Genomic DNA, 15,294 nt, shown 5'->3' with positions numbered 1-15,294 from the left:
CTTATTTATTTCAGATGAAGGATTCCTATCTCATCCTGGATGAATATGTAAGTGTTTTCTTTTTTAATCAAGTTTGGAATCGGACAATTATGCAACACAGTTGTTGCCATCCACCCCGCAAAACCAGACATAAATTATTCGCTCCGTTGTTCACAATGTTGAGGGTTCACATCTATCACCGAATCAGCCCGCGTCAGCTATCTTGATGTGTACCTGTGCAAGGCATTTCAAATACTACAATTCCTTCTATACGATAGAACCTTCATGTGTTGCTATGTCGTGAGATTACAAACAAACACACACAAAAAAAAACAACAACAAAATCGCCCAGTTGCTTTTTTCTTTTCTTTTTTGAGGGATGGTGGTGTTGTTATTGCTTCTTTCTTCTTCTCCTTTTTCGTAGTCGTTGTAGACGTCGACGACGTAGTTGTAGTATTTTTATTATTAGCAACAGCAGTAGTACTTGTTCTTGATGATTGCTGCTTCTGTTGTTGGTTGCATTGTGGTTTCCAGTCGTCCAAGTATAATCCTATTCATACACGTTGGTTTGCATACATGTATATGTAATGTTTCGTAATATATATATATATATAGAGAGAGAGAGAGAGAGAGAGAGAGAGAGAGAGAGAGAGAGGAGAGAGAGACACGCGCGCGCACTCACTATTACACTGTTCAATATGTGTGATGATTATGTCGATGATGACGATGATCAGCGTTATTATTATTATTATTATTATAGATGAGGTTCCTCGATTGCACAAAGGGTGCTAAAGAACCCTCACGATCTATTCTTGACGTAGGAGTGACGGATGCTCTCAAGTTCAGTGGTTTTGATGAAAAGATGTTCTTCAAGCGAGGAGGCAAATATGTCTGGAGTAAAGGGGACATCAGACTGGATTGGTAGATCTTTCATTTCTAAAAACTTCAGCCAAGCAGCTATGGAAGAATCTCTTACGTTACTTACATAATAAGTCTTTGTAACATGTATACATGTGGGAACATTATTTACCGTATATACTATATTTTATACTCATAGATATAGGTCTATGCAGCTTGTTCGGAGTAACCAGTCGAACAAACAACATATACCTTGATGTGCGTGGCGCATTCTGCAATATCAGATCAGTGTCTATGTTGTTTGCGTCTGGACTCGACACTTAAGCGAGTACAAATAGTAGGATTGAGTTAGGTGGTGTTCATATAAATCATACTGTATATAAATTTAACCCTTCCTAAACAACCTTTATACAGAGTTTTATAGCCTATCATGAGATATATAATTATAGCCTACCTTTACTTTGCGCAAAAAATCACTGTTTAGGTCTTGCATTCGCAACAAACAAAAAAAATGTTTTACCCTGGACATTACATCGCCCCCCATCCCCGGTAAATAATAATAATTTCTTAAGATATTCTAATTCGTATAATCCACAAATTGCATAGAGAATCGAAGCGATTAAAAAAAAAAAAAAAATCTGCAGGATATGTTCACCAGTTCAAATTACTTGCGCTTCACTTCCTCTCGAATAACTGAAATAAAAAGTCGCTCGCACATTAGTGTCCTATTTTCATTAAGATCAACGTTTCTGTCCTTAGAATAAGAAAATATTATTTTTAGGTATAAAGTGAAATGGCATGTCAGTTGAACTAACAATGTTAAAGTTATGGTGCAAAAAACGGCACAGGTGACCCGTTAGGATATTGTGTAACGGCTCGGATGTTTGATGTGAACGGAATTAGTATATCACGTGTCAAGTGTCGGGTTCTGATTGTTCCACTGCTGGGATTTACTTTATAACAGTATGAATTTCCTCAGAAATCATAAGATACTACCTGGGTATAGTTGATACACCTGTTCCAGCGGACTCTTTCTACGCACCAACGTCATATGACGTTACATCACGTCACGTGAAAAAATAAATATTTTATAGCCTCCAGGTAACACTATAGAAAAAGAGTTCCCTCGGAAACTGATGATAATAGAATATAGTACATCAAATCACTAAAATTTCGAGTTCTGATTGGCCAAAGACATGGGAGGAAAGTGCGTATTTCCATTGACTGTAGGATACTTACCGGTAACTTGTACAGACATTGCATATGATACTCACTAGTCTACTACTTTACTTTTGTTCCTTTTGAGGTTTTGTAAATAGCTTTATACTGTTTTATCGTTTATGCCCACTGGCAATTTTTTTATAATTAACCAAATTTGTATTTAATGTTAATGCTTATTTTATTGCTTGTCTTTTTTACCAATAAAAATGCAAACACACTGGTGGAATTTGCTTGTATATCATAAACAACGTGTACAATTGTGATTGGTTGGTTGGTATAAATCACATTTTATCGGCTTAGAAATGTGTCCATAATATTGTTCGCTTATAAAGAAATGTCGTTTTCTTAGGCAGTTCCTGGTACCACAATACATCTGCATGTTACTTGCAGATAATCTCTTTTGACTGCTTACATACATGCAGTTTTACACCGGAAACACAGACACATCGAAAATAGAGAGCCACAAATAACAAGGAGTTAAATAAAAATAGCTCCAATGTTGTTTGGGTGGGTTTTATTTAATTACATTTTTTACGCAGGGATGGGGTACTGGCTTAGGGGTGGGTGACTTTTTTGGTTGAAGATTTGTATCGGAAACGGTTAGAATGTATCTGAAGTCGATACAAACATTCAAGATGGACATCTATGGTTTGATTTTGATGATTAATGTCCCTAAATGTAATGTAAACATAAATGTATTCAAGGTAAAATAATCTGGGTATTGTCCGATTTTACTTGCGTAAAATTTTTAAACGAGAAGCTATCACAGCCCCAAAACGCCCTAATTTTATGAAAACACTTGTTTTGTTTGTTTTGTTTTTCAAAACAGGCGTTCTAATTACAGGTTACAATAATAAAAGCGGAGTGCACAATAAATTATTTGTAAACGGTATAGTTCCGGAGTCTGCGACACGGGGACTGTAGAGTTCTATCTTATAGTCTGAACATTTTCAACGATTATCTACTGTAATGATGATTTATTTTAAAGCAAAAATATTAGACCAAACATACATCATGAAATCACACATATTTACATATATATAAAATTGTATCTCAAAAGAAAAATTATCTGTGTGGTAACTTAAGCGTATCTCAAAAGAAAAACTATCTGTGTGGTAACTTTTAGGAATATATGATGAATTATATTTTCGTTAAATATATGAAAAGGAAGTAATACGTTTCTTGCTATAGCTTTCGTTCAGTTCGATCAAAATCAAAGCCAGACGTGTGTTTTAAATATATTATCCAAAATTGACTACTAACATTTTTATATTAGCCTGATTCTGTAAGCTAGATGTTAAAAGTACATAAAATTAAAAATAAAAACTTTACATAAATATCAGACGATGATAATATGCAATATGTTTGTACATCAGGAGGATTCCATCTCAAAGATGATATTACAAACGCTTAAACGGTTTGGCGTTGAATAAGTTACGTAATTAAAAAATGGTCTCGTGTTTCTTCAAATATTTGATAGTTCCATCAAACAAACAATTGCTTATATGTCAAAACTGTGTCGTCTGTATCGAGAACAACTCTATACGTTCCCGGAAATGTAAGCAACGGATGTGGCAAAGTTTGGGTGCTGAACTCATTCAGGAAGTCTGTTAGGATTTGAGCGACACTGCGTTGTCATTTAGTAGATGGATACCTCGGGTACCGGTGCGCGGACGGGTGGTTTTGTAGTGTTCCAAACCGGTTTGTAACTCTTTCGGGGCATACAAATGTCATGTGATACTAGTAAAAGAAGTATATTAAACTGTATATCGGCTCCCTTCATTAACTAACCCATTCTTAGCATTCACTTCCTGCAAAACGCCTTCAGGAACATATGTCATCTTCCATAGATTCGAGACCATCTTTAATAATATAAAACCAAAATCAAAACTGTAGGATATGACAAAAATAACATCCACAGACATTATCCAAATCGGCCCTGATATCAGGCGGAAAGTACACTATTAATGACCAGATTTTACAGTAGAATCATTGCACAGCACAATAATTCGTCGACTCCCAATATGTTTACGTCATTGTCACTTACATTATGTCACGTGCATAAATCTACAAGTGTCCGGCTTGCTACACGTGCAGCTGTGGATAATTTTTAAAATGAAAAAAAAAAAAAAGAAATACGAGAAAAAAAGAAAAAACTACAATTTTTGGTCTCATGATCTACATTAGATTTACTGACAGATTTTAGGACCCCTCTTAAAAACATTCTAACAAAATAGTCAGAACTTTTCAAATACCCCTCGTACGTCTACGCAGCTGCCTATTTACCTAGAGGTAACAGCGACGTTGCCTTATTTTCTTCTGCAAGTCTTCAACTAGAATAATGGGCGAATATAGCATTTTCAAAGTTATCGTGCTGACTAACGATATACGCACAAGATAGACACCAAGCCAACTCCCAGCATTTGAATATTCCGACCAACTCATAACCTAAAGGTATTTTAATAAGGAGATATTTCATATTTTCGACCATCACGTCTTCCTGAACAATGGTAGATATTCTACTGCCATAACGATTTCTGATTTCATATTTGTTTTTAGAGTACGGTATTTTTTGTCATAAAGGAAGGAGAGAAAAAATTTAACAAGATTTATCGACTAATAAAAAACAAACAAAACAAATTTGTACAATCTAAAATAATGTGACGCCTATTAAAAATGAAATAAACTTTAATAATCTGAATAAAAAGTTTAACCGAATTCTGATACAATCAAAAGTCACTATGACGTTAAGGACGAATCTGAATTTTACACTGAATGGGCATGTCATCATCTAACAGTGTCGCAGTTACTGTGCAATTACAATCAATATATATATATATCCAACCGCTAGTTCGAATTTAAAAACAAGTTATCCATTTCCTCTCGGATACAAAAATGGTATCAATCCCCGGGGGTGGTGTAGGTTGGAATTTTTATATAAAAAAAAGAGTGGCCAATGAAAACCAAAAATATTTGATGGGTGAAATGACTGCTTTGCAAAAAACTGACAACTGACTGAAGTCCTCTAGGGTACAAGGCAAGTGGCGGTAGACTAAGCTATGCAGGTCCCTCAATGTGCTGAAGAATACATCCTCCCTTGCTAATGAGGGTGCTTAATACAGTGGAGTACAAAAAATTGAACCTAATCATTCAATATTTTCTTTCGACTGCACATAAAAGCAAAGTAGGCAACATTTTTGAGAACGGATACTACAAGCGTTTCTCCCCACTCCCATCCAACACACACATACACACATAATTCGGGGTGTCCTAAGGAAAGGCACTTAACGTTTATTTCCTCGGCATGATAAAACCAATAATATGTTAACATGTTCTGGCCCATTAATATAAATCTTTTGTACAAAAGAAAACCACGTCCTCATAAAAAATAAAAACAGCCTGCAGTATGTCTCACCTGTTGATAAATTTTCACTTTCAAATAAAACTGATCTTGACTGAGGCAAGAAGGAAGATGGGTTGAATTAGGTTAGTATTTAACGAAACCTTCAGCACTTTATTTGGTGATATCGTGAAGAGCAAATGGGAGATGAAAGCCTTTCCCAAAAACATATCGATGCAGCCGGTCCGAGTTGGCTGATATCGAGCTCAGAAAGATTACGAATCCAACGCTCTACCAATTTATCTACTGCGGCTACGGAAGGTAGCGGCTTCCTGGTTCTAAGTAAAATACAAAAAGAAAGATATCCATCCAAGACGTTTGGAACTTTTACATAAAAACTTTCGCGAAAGCCTTAAACCAACATTGACAACGATCATACCGAAGCTGCATCAAGAATGAGCATTACCAATGCCTATACTAAAGCAAGTATGACAAATAGAGAACCGTTTGGGTCGGCCTCTCGAACAGTAAGCCCAACATCCTTCAGTCTTTAAATATACCCAATACATGAAAGAGCACTTGGTCGAGAAGCATGGGTTAATAGGTGCTTTTGTATTGAGATTTCCCACAATGCTGGCGGGCTTATATTATGAAAATAGCTGTTTTCAAGTTTCTTTTTCTTGTAACTTCAATTTTTTTTCATCGCACAACATCATTTGTCTAATACTGAAAGGTCCGTGTGCCTGGATGCTATGTGTCCAAAGCTGGGCAAGCCGTTCGTAGTTCTTCTGGGTCATACATTTAAAATTTATACGTATTTATGCTGAGACGATTTTAGGGAAAGTCGTTGCCTTATTTGACAGCGAATCGGCATCATTTGCAGAAAATTCTTAGTTCTCAGTGCAATAATGCTTTCTGTTAAATTTGATCAAATTCTGGTAAACGTTTTTTCTCAGCGCCCAAGTCGTTCAAAGGTTTTCTATATTTAATAAAGGTGGCTATATTTTATGGCATATCGTTATCAGTTTTACACATTCCAAAGCCCTCCATGCCCGTAAACTTTCTATCACATTTCGTAAAATTCTGTTGTGCTGTTTTTAAAATTTTTTATATATATAAATTTGGTAATGGTGGCCATACCCGATATTATTTCCCAATAATTTATATCACTTTGAAAGGCTATCATTATCATCACTATGAAAGATTGTCATTACTGAATATTTCCATCAAGTTTTATCATATTCCGTTCAGATGATTTTGGAGAAGTAGTGTAAAGGTTGCCCAATCTTTAGTAGCGATGGTAAAATTGATGGCGGATGGGCATAGTTTCTATAAATTTAAGTATCACTCGTGTCATGATGCTCTCAGCCAAATTTTAAAAAATCGGTCCAGTGCTTTTACGACAAAAGGTAATGCCATATGCCCCCACCCCCATATCTATAGGAAATTGTCTGTTGTTAGAGGTTTAATTAATTTTTGGTTTTCTTCTATATGGCGACTGTCTTGAATTGAAATATCAGATAACATAAGGGGAAACAAACAAAATTTGAGCGTGGCTAGATAATTAATTTTAATGTGATAAAAATATGTAGGTCATACGTAATACAGAAATTAAATACTTACACGGTGATAATAATTACAAATAAAACTTGTTGCTGTAAAATTACGAATGTGGTGGCTGCGACACTAGAGAAAGCTTGGCCTATACATCGAGCCCGCCTATGACCTCTACTTTAGAGGGTGCAATAAAATGGTACTGAATAAAGAGAAAAAACTTGAACACAGAGGTTAATCAAGGCTATCGGCGGACATACGTACTGATGGGCATACGAACACGTACACAGACGCTAAAGTGATTGTACTGTCAAGCTTTCACCAAAGCGAGTTCCACCACTAGTAGATTAAGAAATTACAATGAATGTGCATCTCCAGCGATAGCAAACAGAAGGGTTATTTTTGTTTTGAGGCAAAAAAAAACGTACAAACTATTTGCCATTTATCGTAAAGACCATACAATTAAAACCCTACTCTGATTTTTCTTTAGGTGAAATGCTACATGTATCAAAAACGAAGATGCCAGAATATTTTACTTAAATACCAACAGACTGAAAAAAACCTACAAAAAGTATCAAACATTTTGGTAACATTTTGGAATGAAAACAAAAAGGAAACAATAATTATTTGATGAAACAATATATAATAATTGTATATCTGAGGGTAAATCACTGGATGGAGTAGGACACAGCAGTGTCATGGCGAGGTACAACTATATTTTACAGAGAAAAAAGTCTACATGTAAGTAATGAGAAATAAAATAGATGTAAAATGCTAGGAGAATACTTCAAGATGAATAGAATATTAAAATAAAAACTTCATGTTACAATCTATAACTTTTGCTCGACATTACTCTGAAATGTTTGGGACTTCACAAGACAAGCATTAAGCGACAGGAAAGGCACAGCAATGGAGGTAACTCAAACAAGAATGTACATGATTAAATAAGTGGTCTCCCTTTGACTGACTTCGCTCTTTTCTTTCTTTTAAAAGTTGTAAGATGTATTGTTTGTAGCTGTGCATTTAACACAGTTTTTCAACATACAATACAAGGTGACTAATATAACTAATGAAGGAAGAACACAGGAAACACTCCTTTCACAGGAAGCTACTGGCAAGCTTTCTCACATATCCACCTAGGCTGAGCCCAAGAACCCAACTGACAGGGAGCATGTTAGATCACTCAGCCACCCAGGGCACCTTACAAGATATAATGAGATCTTGCATCAAATACGAGTGTTAACACACTATTCTTGCACAAAATTACATTAATCTTGAATCTGTAGCTTCGAATAAGTCATAAAATGGTAACAAGAGGATGTAAAATGAAAGATTCTTGGTTGAAATACTTCAATGTACATGTACTAAACAACCCTACCACAGCATTTGCACACAAAAATATATTTTACAACTTAACAAAAAGTGAATTTGTTTTCAGAAAAAAAATTGTAAAATGTATATACCAAATACTAATGTTTATTTTTGATTATTCTGGAAACAAAATAGCATTTTTCTGATATGGCCAATAACCAAACAATCAAGTTAACTATTTCTTCATAACGAAGATACATAGAGTTCTGATGCATTAGAAACCTACATTTTAACTGCACTGACTCTACGAGTTAATTACATGATTCCACTTTAAAATGGACATACCAATACATGTATGCACATAAACACACAGTTAAACACATTTAAAACACACACACACATTATTCCATGCATATTCAAACACTAAAGTAGAATTCTTTACAATGTATTGCAAAACCATAGACATAATCATGTTCTTGACAACAGTAATAAAACTACAGGTACTTTTATTTTTCACTTTTTCTTCCCTATCATGTTCCATTTTATCTGAATTTTGGTTTCCTCACTGATGTTGTTGCATGAAGTACAAACACGGAAAAAATTGTAGCACATTTCAATTATCCAATACAGTTAACTACTGGTTCACAAAACAAAAAGTGTTCATGGAACATATATGTCCCACAACAGTGCCTGAAACTGACCTTAACTGTGGGTTGGACACAGGGAGAGATGCATATGGTTATCACTATATGACCTTACTACTATCAATGTCTGGCACAAAAAAGTTTTTTTTTCCCTGATAAAAAGGCTCAATCAAACTACATTTGTTTCAATTATTACAGATAAATGACTAAACTAAATCTGATTAAATTATTACTGTATAATCCAAAAAAATAAAAAATAAAGACGTTCACGATTCAAGTTAATCTTTAAATGGGGTGGATGAATGGGTGGTCTGGAACTTCACTGAACAAACAAATATTCTGCCCCGCATTGTGTTAAAGGGAATGACATTATACTGGCCATAAGAATTTCCTGGAAATAACTGCTGAGCACATATATCATCTGATGTTTTTTGAGTAATTACAAGATTGCAAATTAGCCAATTTAGCAGCCATATCAGATGTAGGATTAGCACCATTCTTATTTCAGACTAGCATCATAGTTTTATTTGTTAATAAACCCATGTTGATATGACCATCTACTGAGTAGCAATAGCAAGATTTTCACAATGGCCACCATGATGGCCATATCTGAGGTCAATCAGCAGCATTTTAATTACAACCAACCAGATATCATAAGTCTTCTTCTGAAAACCCGATGTCATTCCGACTTTCCACCAACGAGTAGCAACAAAAAGATTTTCAAGATTACAGCAACAGCAGTCATACTGACTGTCAGAACAGCACCATTTTCAGATAGGTTCAAGTCGACATGACTCTCCGTTCAAGTGTATCAGTAGTAAGATTTTCAAAATGGCTGCCTTGGTGGTCATATTGGTCAGACCAATAGTGTTTTCGTTTAGAACCAATGCCTCATAATAAGTCTTTTAGTGATAACTAAACGTTCATATGACCATCCATTCATGAGGTGAAAATCAACACCATTTTCATTCTTTACCAACTAGATTATGGGATGACATTTCATGAAAATCCTCTAGATAGTGTAGGAGAAATGTTAACTAACTTGTGGTAATGGACAGTGGAAAATAGGGTCATCCCAAAAGTACTTCTGGTCCATATCACTAGAACCAAAAATATGTCCTATTAACTCTCCTATTCAACCCTTATGTGTCATTTTAGATAGCAAAACTTTGTTTTAAGTCAACATCCACCCAACCCAAAAATTATTTAATCAGTGCCTAAATAAAATATGCATCTGTAAATAAAACATCTGCAAATATCCATACATCACCAAATTTACAAATCTGATATTGCATTATAACATTAAATCTTGCCATATTTTCTTATCAAATAGTAAATCTGTTGCTATGACTACCAGTGAATATTCTTTAAAAGAATCTATTTCAGATCTAACATTATATGAATAGTACATAGAGATCTTATTAGTATTTCTGTTATGTTTGACAAGAAGATAAAAACCAGTCTCACAATCTAACTTTCTTTTCGAAAAAAGTTATGTTTATGTGAATCCAAGGTAGTTATTACAATATGGACTGGAAAATCAGTACTAAATTTGCACATACATCATATTTTAGATTAATCATATCTGGCAAACTTCAATGCTCGGGTGGAAAAATGTCATAATTCATGCCAAATTTTCTTCTTTACATGAAACATGAAAATATCTAACTAGAAGACTGTTTATATCCACACTTTAACCTCAATATGAATTTTCTCAGATTGTTTTATTACTCCGAGCAACAGATATTCTGCAGGCACGTTTTGTTTTTGTAAGCAAAATTTCGTCATTAAATATTCTGAATTAGAAATCCTAAGGACATAAATATCTTTTTCTCATGATACACATTCAATGATCAGGATTATCAAATACTGACACATTTTCACATTTTGAAAATTTACTTATGAAAATGAACCTTTGTTTTCCTTGTCCTAAATAAATACTGTCAAAAACATGTTCTAATTTAACCCTAAATGAATAGCATTACACACAAAGGGAGACTACACAGGCTGGCCTTCACTGGTATAGAATCTGTGACCTTTTGATTCCATGTCCAACACTACCAATCGAACTACAATGTACCATACTCTACAACACATTTGAAAAGGAAGAATATGAAATTAACATAAAACTATTAGTATAAACATCTAATTGCAGCTGCTCCATTAATCTGTAATTAAATCTTGGATTCTAATCATCACACTAACAATCCTTTAAAGATAAATAATGGATCAGAGCAATTTAATTTAAGACTCCAAAATTGTGCAATCCCTTAATTTCAATTTTACATTAAATAAAAGCTATAAAAAAAACCTTAAAAGTTTGCCCTGAATTTTCTTATTCTGGACTATAAAAGTAAGAAAATCTCAGGTTTATTGAAATGCTCTAAGTATATGCATTCATCAGTTTGTCACTAGTTTGTTCTTAATGGGATCTCTTGAAACAAAAGTTTTTAGCAATTTGGACTCGAAATACCATTGTAATACACACACACACACACACACACACACACATAAACACGTTTTGTAAATATTCTGTGCTACACATTTATAATTACTCTTCACTGCATATTTGGTGCAATTCACAGACAAGACATAATACACACAAACACACTCAGCCTAACATTTCATTTGGTGTTTGAATGACTTCCTTTAATTAGGATTAGATAAGAGGTAACCTAATAATGGTCAGACAAGATATGATACAATTTTCAAATACAGTCAGAAGATCACTGGCTGAATTTGCCCAATAATAACCAATAAACAATATAAATTTTTTATAATCACGTTCTAAATAACTAGACCAGATCTTCCTTATACAAATAAAACTAGTACATCCAAGGATACAGAATCTTAAATATTTCATAAACAAAATATTTATTTAATATATTTGTGTTCGATTTTATTTTGGATTGACCATCTATCATTGCATTCACAAACAAATATGTAATTTCACCATGTTCGATTTTATCATTGCATCAGCCAATGGCCCACAATCTTTTATATTACACATTAGCAGGTCAATTTTTGTTGCTGCTGCTGTTGTTGTTGTGGAGTTTAACACCATTTTTCAGCACACGATAGGCTATGCATGGCAGCCAGTATTAACGGTGGAGGAAGAACCTGGGAAAACCCCAGGAAGAACCACAGACCCACAAGAAGCTACTAGCAAGCCTTCTCACATACCCATGTTGGCCGATCACTTTTTTAAATAATTTGCTAACATTCCTTAATAGTTCTTTCAAGTCCATTCAAAAAAATTATATAGACAGAATTGTCGATGTTTCTGAGTTCAGTCACCAAAGGCTTGGACAAGCAAGTGGAGCAGAGTAATGGACATTTACAAAATTTGCTCTAGGCCACCTATACTTACTAAATAAAAAAATCCTTCCAAATTCAAGCAAAAATATAAAATTTTACTTATTACGTCAACTAAAAGAAAGACAAGTTTAAAATCTAAGTAAAATCAAAGCAGAAATTTTCATATTTTGGCTCAAAGTTACTATAGACATCCAATATTTTAGTCCAGGATGGGGTAACATTTTCACATGTAGATATGCACACCATACAACTACTCACACAAGGCCCAATCTGATTGACCGGGCATTGGACATTGTTAATTAGGTAAGTACACATGTACATGCTAAATGAGGTTTAGTGACACGATTGGAAACGTCTACTAGATAACTGTCAGCTCATCTGCAGTTTAATTGATGGGTCGCCCAAATACAACCACCTGTAAAAGTCAAACTTTAACCAACTGCAATTAACAATTGCCAGCAGACCACTACTAATGTTGGCTAGGTGTAAGTGTTATGTAATTCCAACCTGGTTTAAAGCTAATGCTGGCCAGTTTAAGTGCTATATAATTCCAGCCTGGTTTAAAGCTAATGTTGGTCAGTTGTAAGTCCTATAATAATTTCAGTCTGATTAAAAACTAATGCTGGCCAGCTTTAAGTCCTATATAATTCTAGCAATTAAAACCTAATGCTTGCTTTTATAAGTACTTCAGAAATCCAGCCTGGTTAAAAGCCAATAGCTTGGATTGTCACTGATGCTCCAGCACCTTCATGATCACCACTATAAAACATGAGCAAATTCAAGAGTCATTAATTAAACATTTCCAATCTAAATTTTGTGAAATTTTTAGTATATAACAGGAAATTTATTTAATTTTACTAAAAGGTTTTGCATTAATAAAGGCAGAGTTTTACACAAACTGCTACGCTATTTGTAGAAAGATCCATTTCTGCTCTGACAATTAATGAACTAGTCAGCGGTCCAATGAGATCAGTAATAACTACAGAGTGTGGCATCTTAAATGAGATATTACACTGTGGTGTTTTGAATGAAGTGTCATAAATAGGTGTTTTAAAAGAGGTATTAATGTGTTTTGAACAAAGTGTTAATGTTGTGTTTTGAATGAGGTGTTAGAGTGTGGTGCTTTGAATGAGGTGTTCTAGTGCAATGTTCTGAATGAGGTGTTCTAGTGTGGTGTTTTGAATAAGCTGTTTTAATGTGGTGTTTTGAATAAGGCATTATAATATGGTGTTTTGGCTATAATGTGATGTTTTGACTCCGGTTTTCTATTCATAAAATCTTTTTATTCCAAAAGGGACCATAGAAGATAAATCAAATCATTACACTTATACAGGAAAGTAATTCACAGAGAAAGCTGAGCTCTACAAGTACATCAAAAGTGACCAAAAAATGGGGGAGGGCACATTTTGAACACACACATGGCTCAACTTCAAAGTCAGAAACTTGGAAATCTTTTTGTAAATCTTTTAATCTTAACCATAATAAAAAGTAAAACCATGAGTTTCAGAAAAGTCTCAGCTGAAGTTCTTTTACCAATGAACTAGACTGCATTTTGGTGCAGTACATGTATCCCGAGTATCCCATCCGACTTCCCGGGTTGGAGCTTCATCTCGAGTTCAGTGCTCAAAAATGTTTAAGCAAAACAGGGCCAGGCTCAAGTACCATAACAATGCCATCTTTTTATATGAATCTGAACTGTTGCATCCCCAGTTTATGGCAATTAACACACCATCCTGTAAGCATACTGGGAATCTAATATCAAGCAATTAACCAGTCAGAAAGAAGTCTCTTTTGAGCTTAAATTCACTCCACATTTCTTCCTTATTCTACATATACTCCACACATACTCCAAACATACTCCTTGCATTTTCCAGTCCATCAAAGGTTCAGAGTGGTCAGATACTTGATATAATTAATACACAAAGAATACATGTACTAGATTACTGACAAGACACTTATAAAATTGTGCACTTTTTTCTCTTGCTGTCCTTTTTCTTGATTTTCTTGCCGTTGTTTTGCTTACTAGCATCCATTTTGCGTGATCGAATTTCCCGCATTAAATCATAGAAGACCTGCAAAAGAGAGAAAAATAATAAAATGTCTGCAAATATGATAAGAGTTAACTGGAAAAAGACAACAAAGATTGTCTTGGATCTTACTGGTAATAAACAATATTATCATAATTGTATATCTAATTGTTGCATACTCTTTGAAGTTAGTAACCTTTCTATTTGGAAGTTAAAGAAATAATCATAAAGTATGGGAAATAATGCACATTACTGAAATATCAAAGACTATTATGTACCTTTAAGTTAGTAAGTTCAAACATAGTCCTATTGTTAAAGAGACTTCTGCAGGTCCTGACATAACATTCTTCCGTTGCTTATAAGATTTTGTTTGTTTTTGGTAAGTAGAACTAATTCTGGCATGTGCCTGTTAAAAACATTATATGAAAACTACCCGGACAAAAGGTAAAAATGCTCATTACCCCCACCCCCATGACCAAAAATCCCAAACTATGACATGGCTTTTTTAAAAAAATGTCATATAATCAACACCATTTTAATTTAACCATAGCTTTCTTCTCGTCATTGCTTGGCATATTTGGGTAGTCACATAAAAAAAATCATTAATTCAACTCATATGAATGACCATTTTTCTCTGTTACAACATTTCTGCATAAGTGTTACAGAATATTTTGTCCCTGCCATTAGCTGATTAGAGTCAGTTATATGACTACTTAACAAAATTACTTGTAATTTTCTTGCTTTTGTTAACTGTAAGAAGATAATATTTTAAACTGGAGATAAACTGCCCAACTGCCTTTTAAACAACAAATGGTATTTTAGGAGATAAATGGCACTACTGCCTTTTCAACTGTTTTGCTCAATATAAATTTTCATTGATGCAAATTATTCCATTCTACTGTTAATAACTATCTATTCTTTCATTCTAAAGTAGAGCAGAATAGTAAAAATGTGTATCGTTGTAATAATTGGGAAAGGTACAACTATAAGGAAGCATTATATCTCTCTCTCCCTCTCTCTTTATATATATATATATATATAT

General features: G+C 34.2%; 2 protein-coding genes across 2 annotated transcripts in view; one reads left to right on the top strand and one right to left on the bottom strand.

Moving 5' to 3' along the window:
• The window catches only part of LOC149776728 (S-adenosylmethionine-dependent nucleotide dehydratase RSAD2-like), a 43,853-nt gene extending 41,578 nt beyond the window's left edge, over window positions 1-2,275 (top strand). Inside the window, exons 7-8 of the mRNA XM_089941255.1 lie at window positions 15-47; window positions 740-2,275. Coding sequence (XP_089797381.1) covers window positions 15-47; window positions 740-904 — 198 coding nt within the window. The 3' untranslated portion in view covers window positions 905-2,275. The remainder of the gene's footprint in view (window positions 1-14; window positions 48-739) is intronic.
• A 4,680-nt stretch (window positions 2,276-6,955) lies between these two features.
• LOC149776727 (ras-related protein Ral-A-like) overlaps window positions 6,956-15,294 on the bottom strand; it is a 73,680-nt gene continuing 65,341 nt past the window's right edge. Inside the window, exon 5 of the mRNA XM_089941254.1 lies at window positions 6,956-14,297. Coding sequence (XP_089797380.1) covers window positions 14,181-14,297 — 117 coding nt within the window. The 3' untranslated portion in view covers window positions 6,956-14,180. The remainder of the gene's footprint in view (window positions 14,298-15,294) is intronic.

This window comes from Sinohyriopsis cumingii, chromosome 18 (genome assembly GCF_028554795.1).
Source record: "Sinohyriopsis cumingii isolate HCF-2022 chromosome 18, ASM2855479v2, whole genome shotgun sequence".
In the NCBI taxonomy this organism is placed as follows: domain Eukaryota; kingdom Metazoa; phylum Mollusca; class Bivalvia; order Unionida; family Unionidae; genus Sinohyriopsis; species Sinohyriopsis cumingii.
Note: the sequence above shows the minus strand (reverse complement) of the source record. Positions and strands in the feature narration are given on the sequence as shown.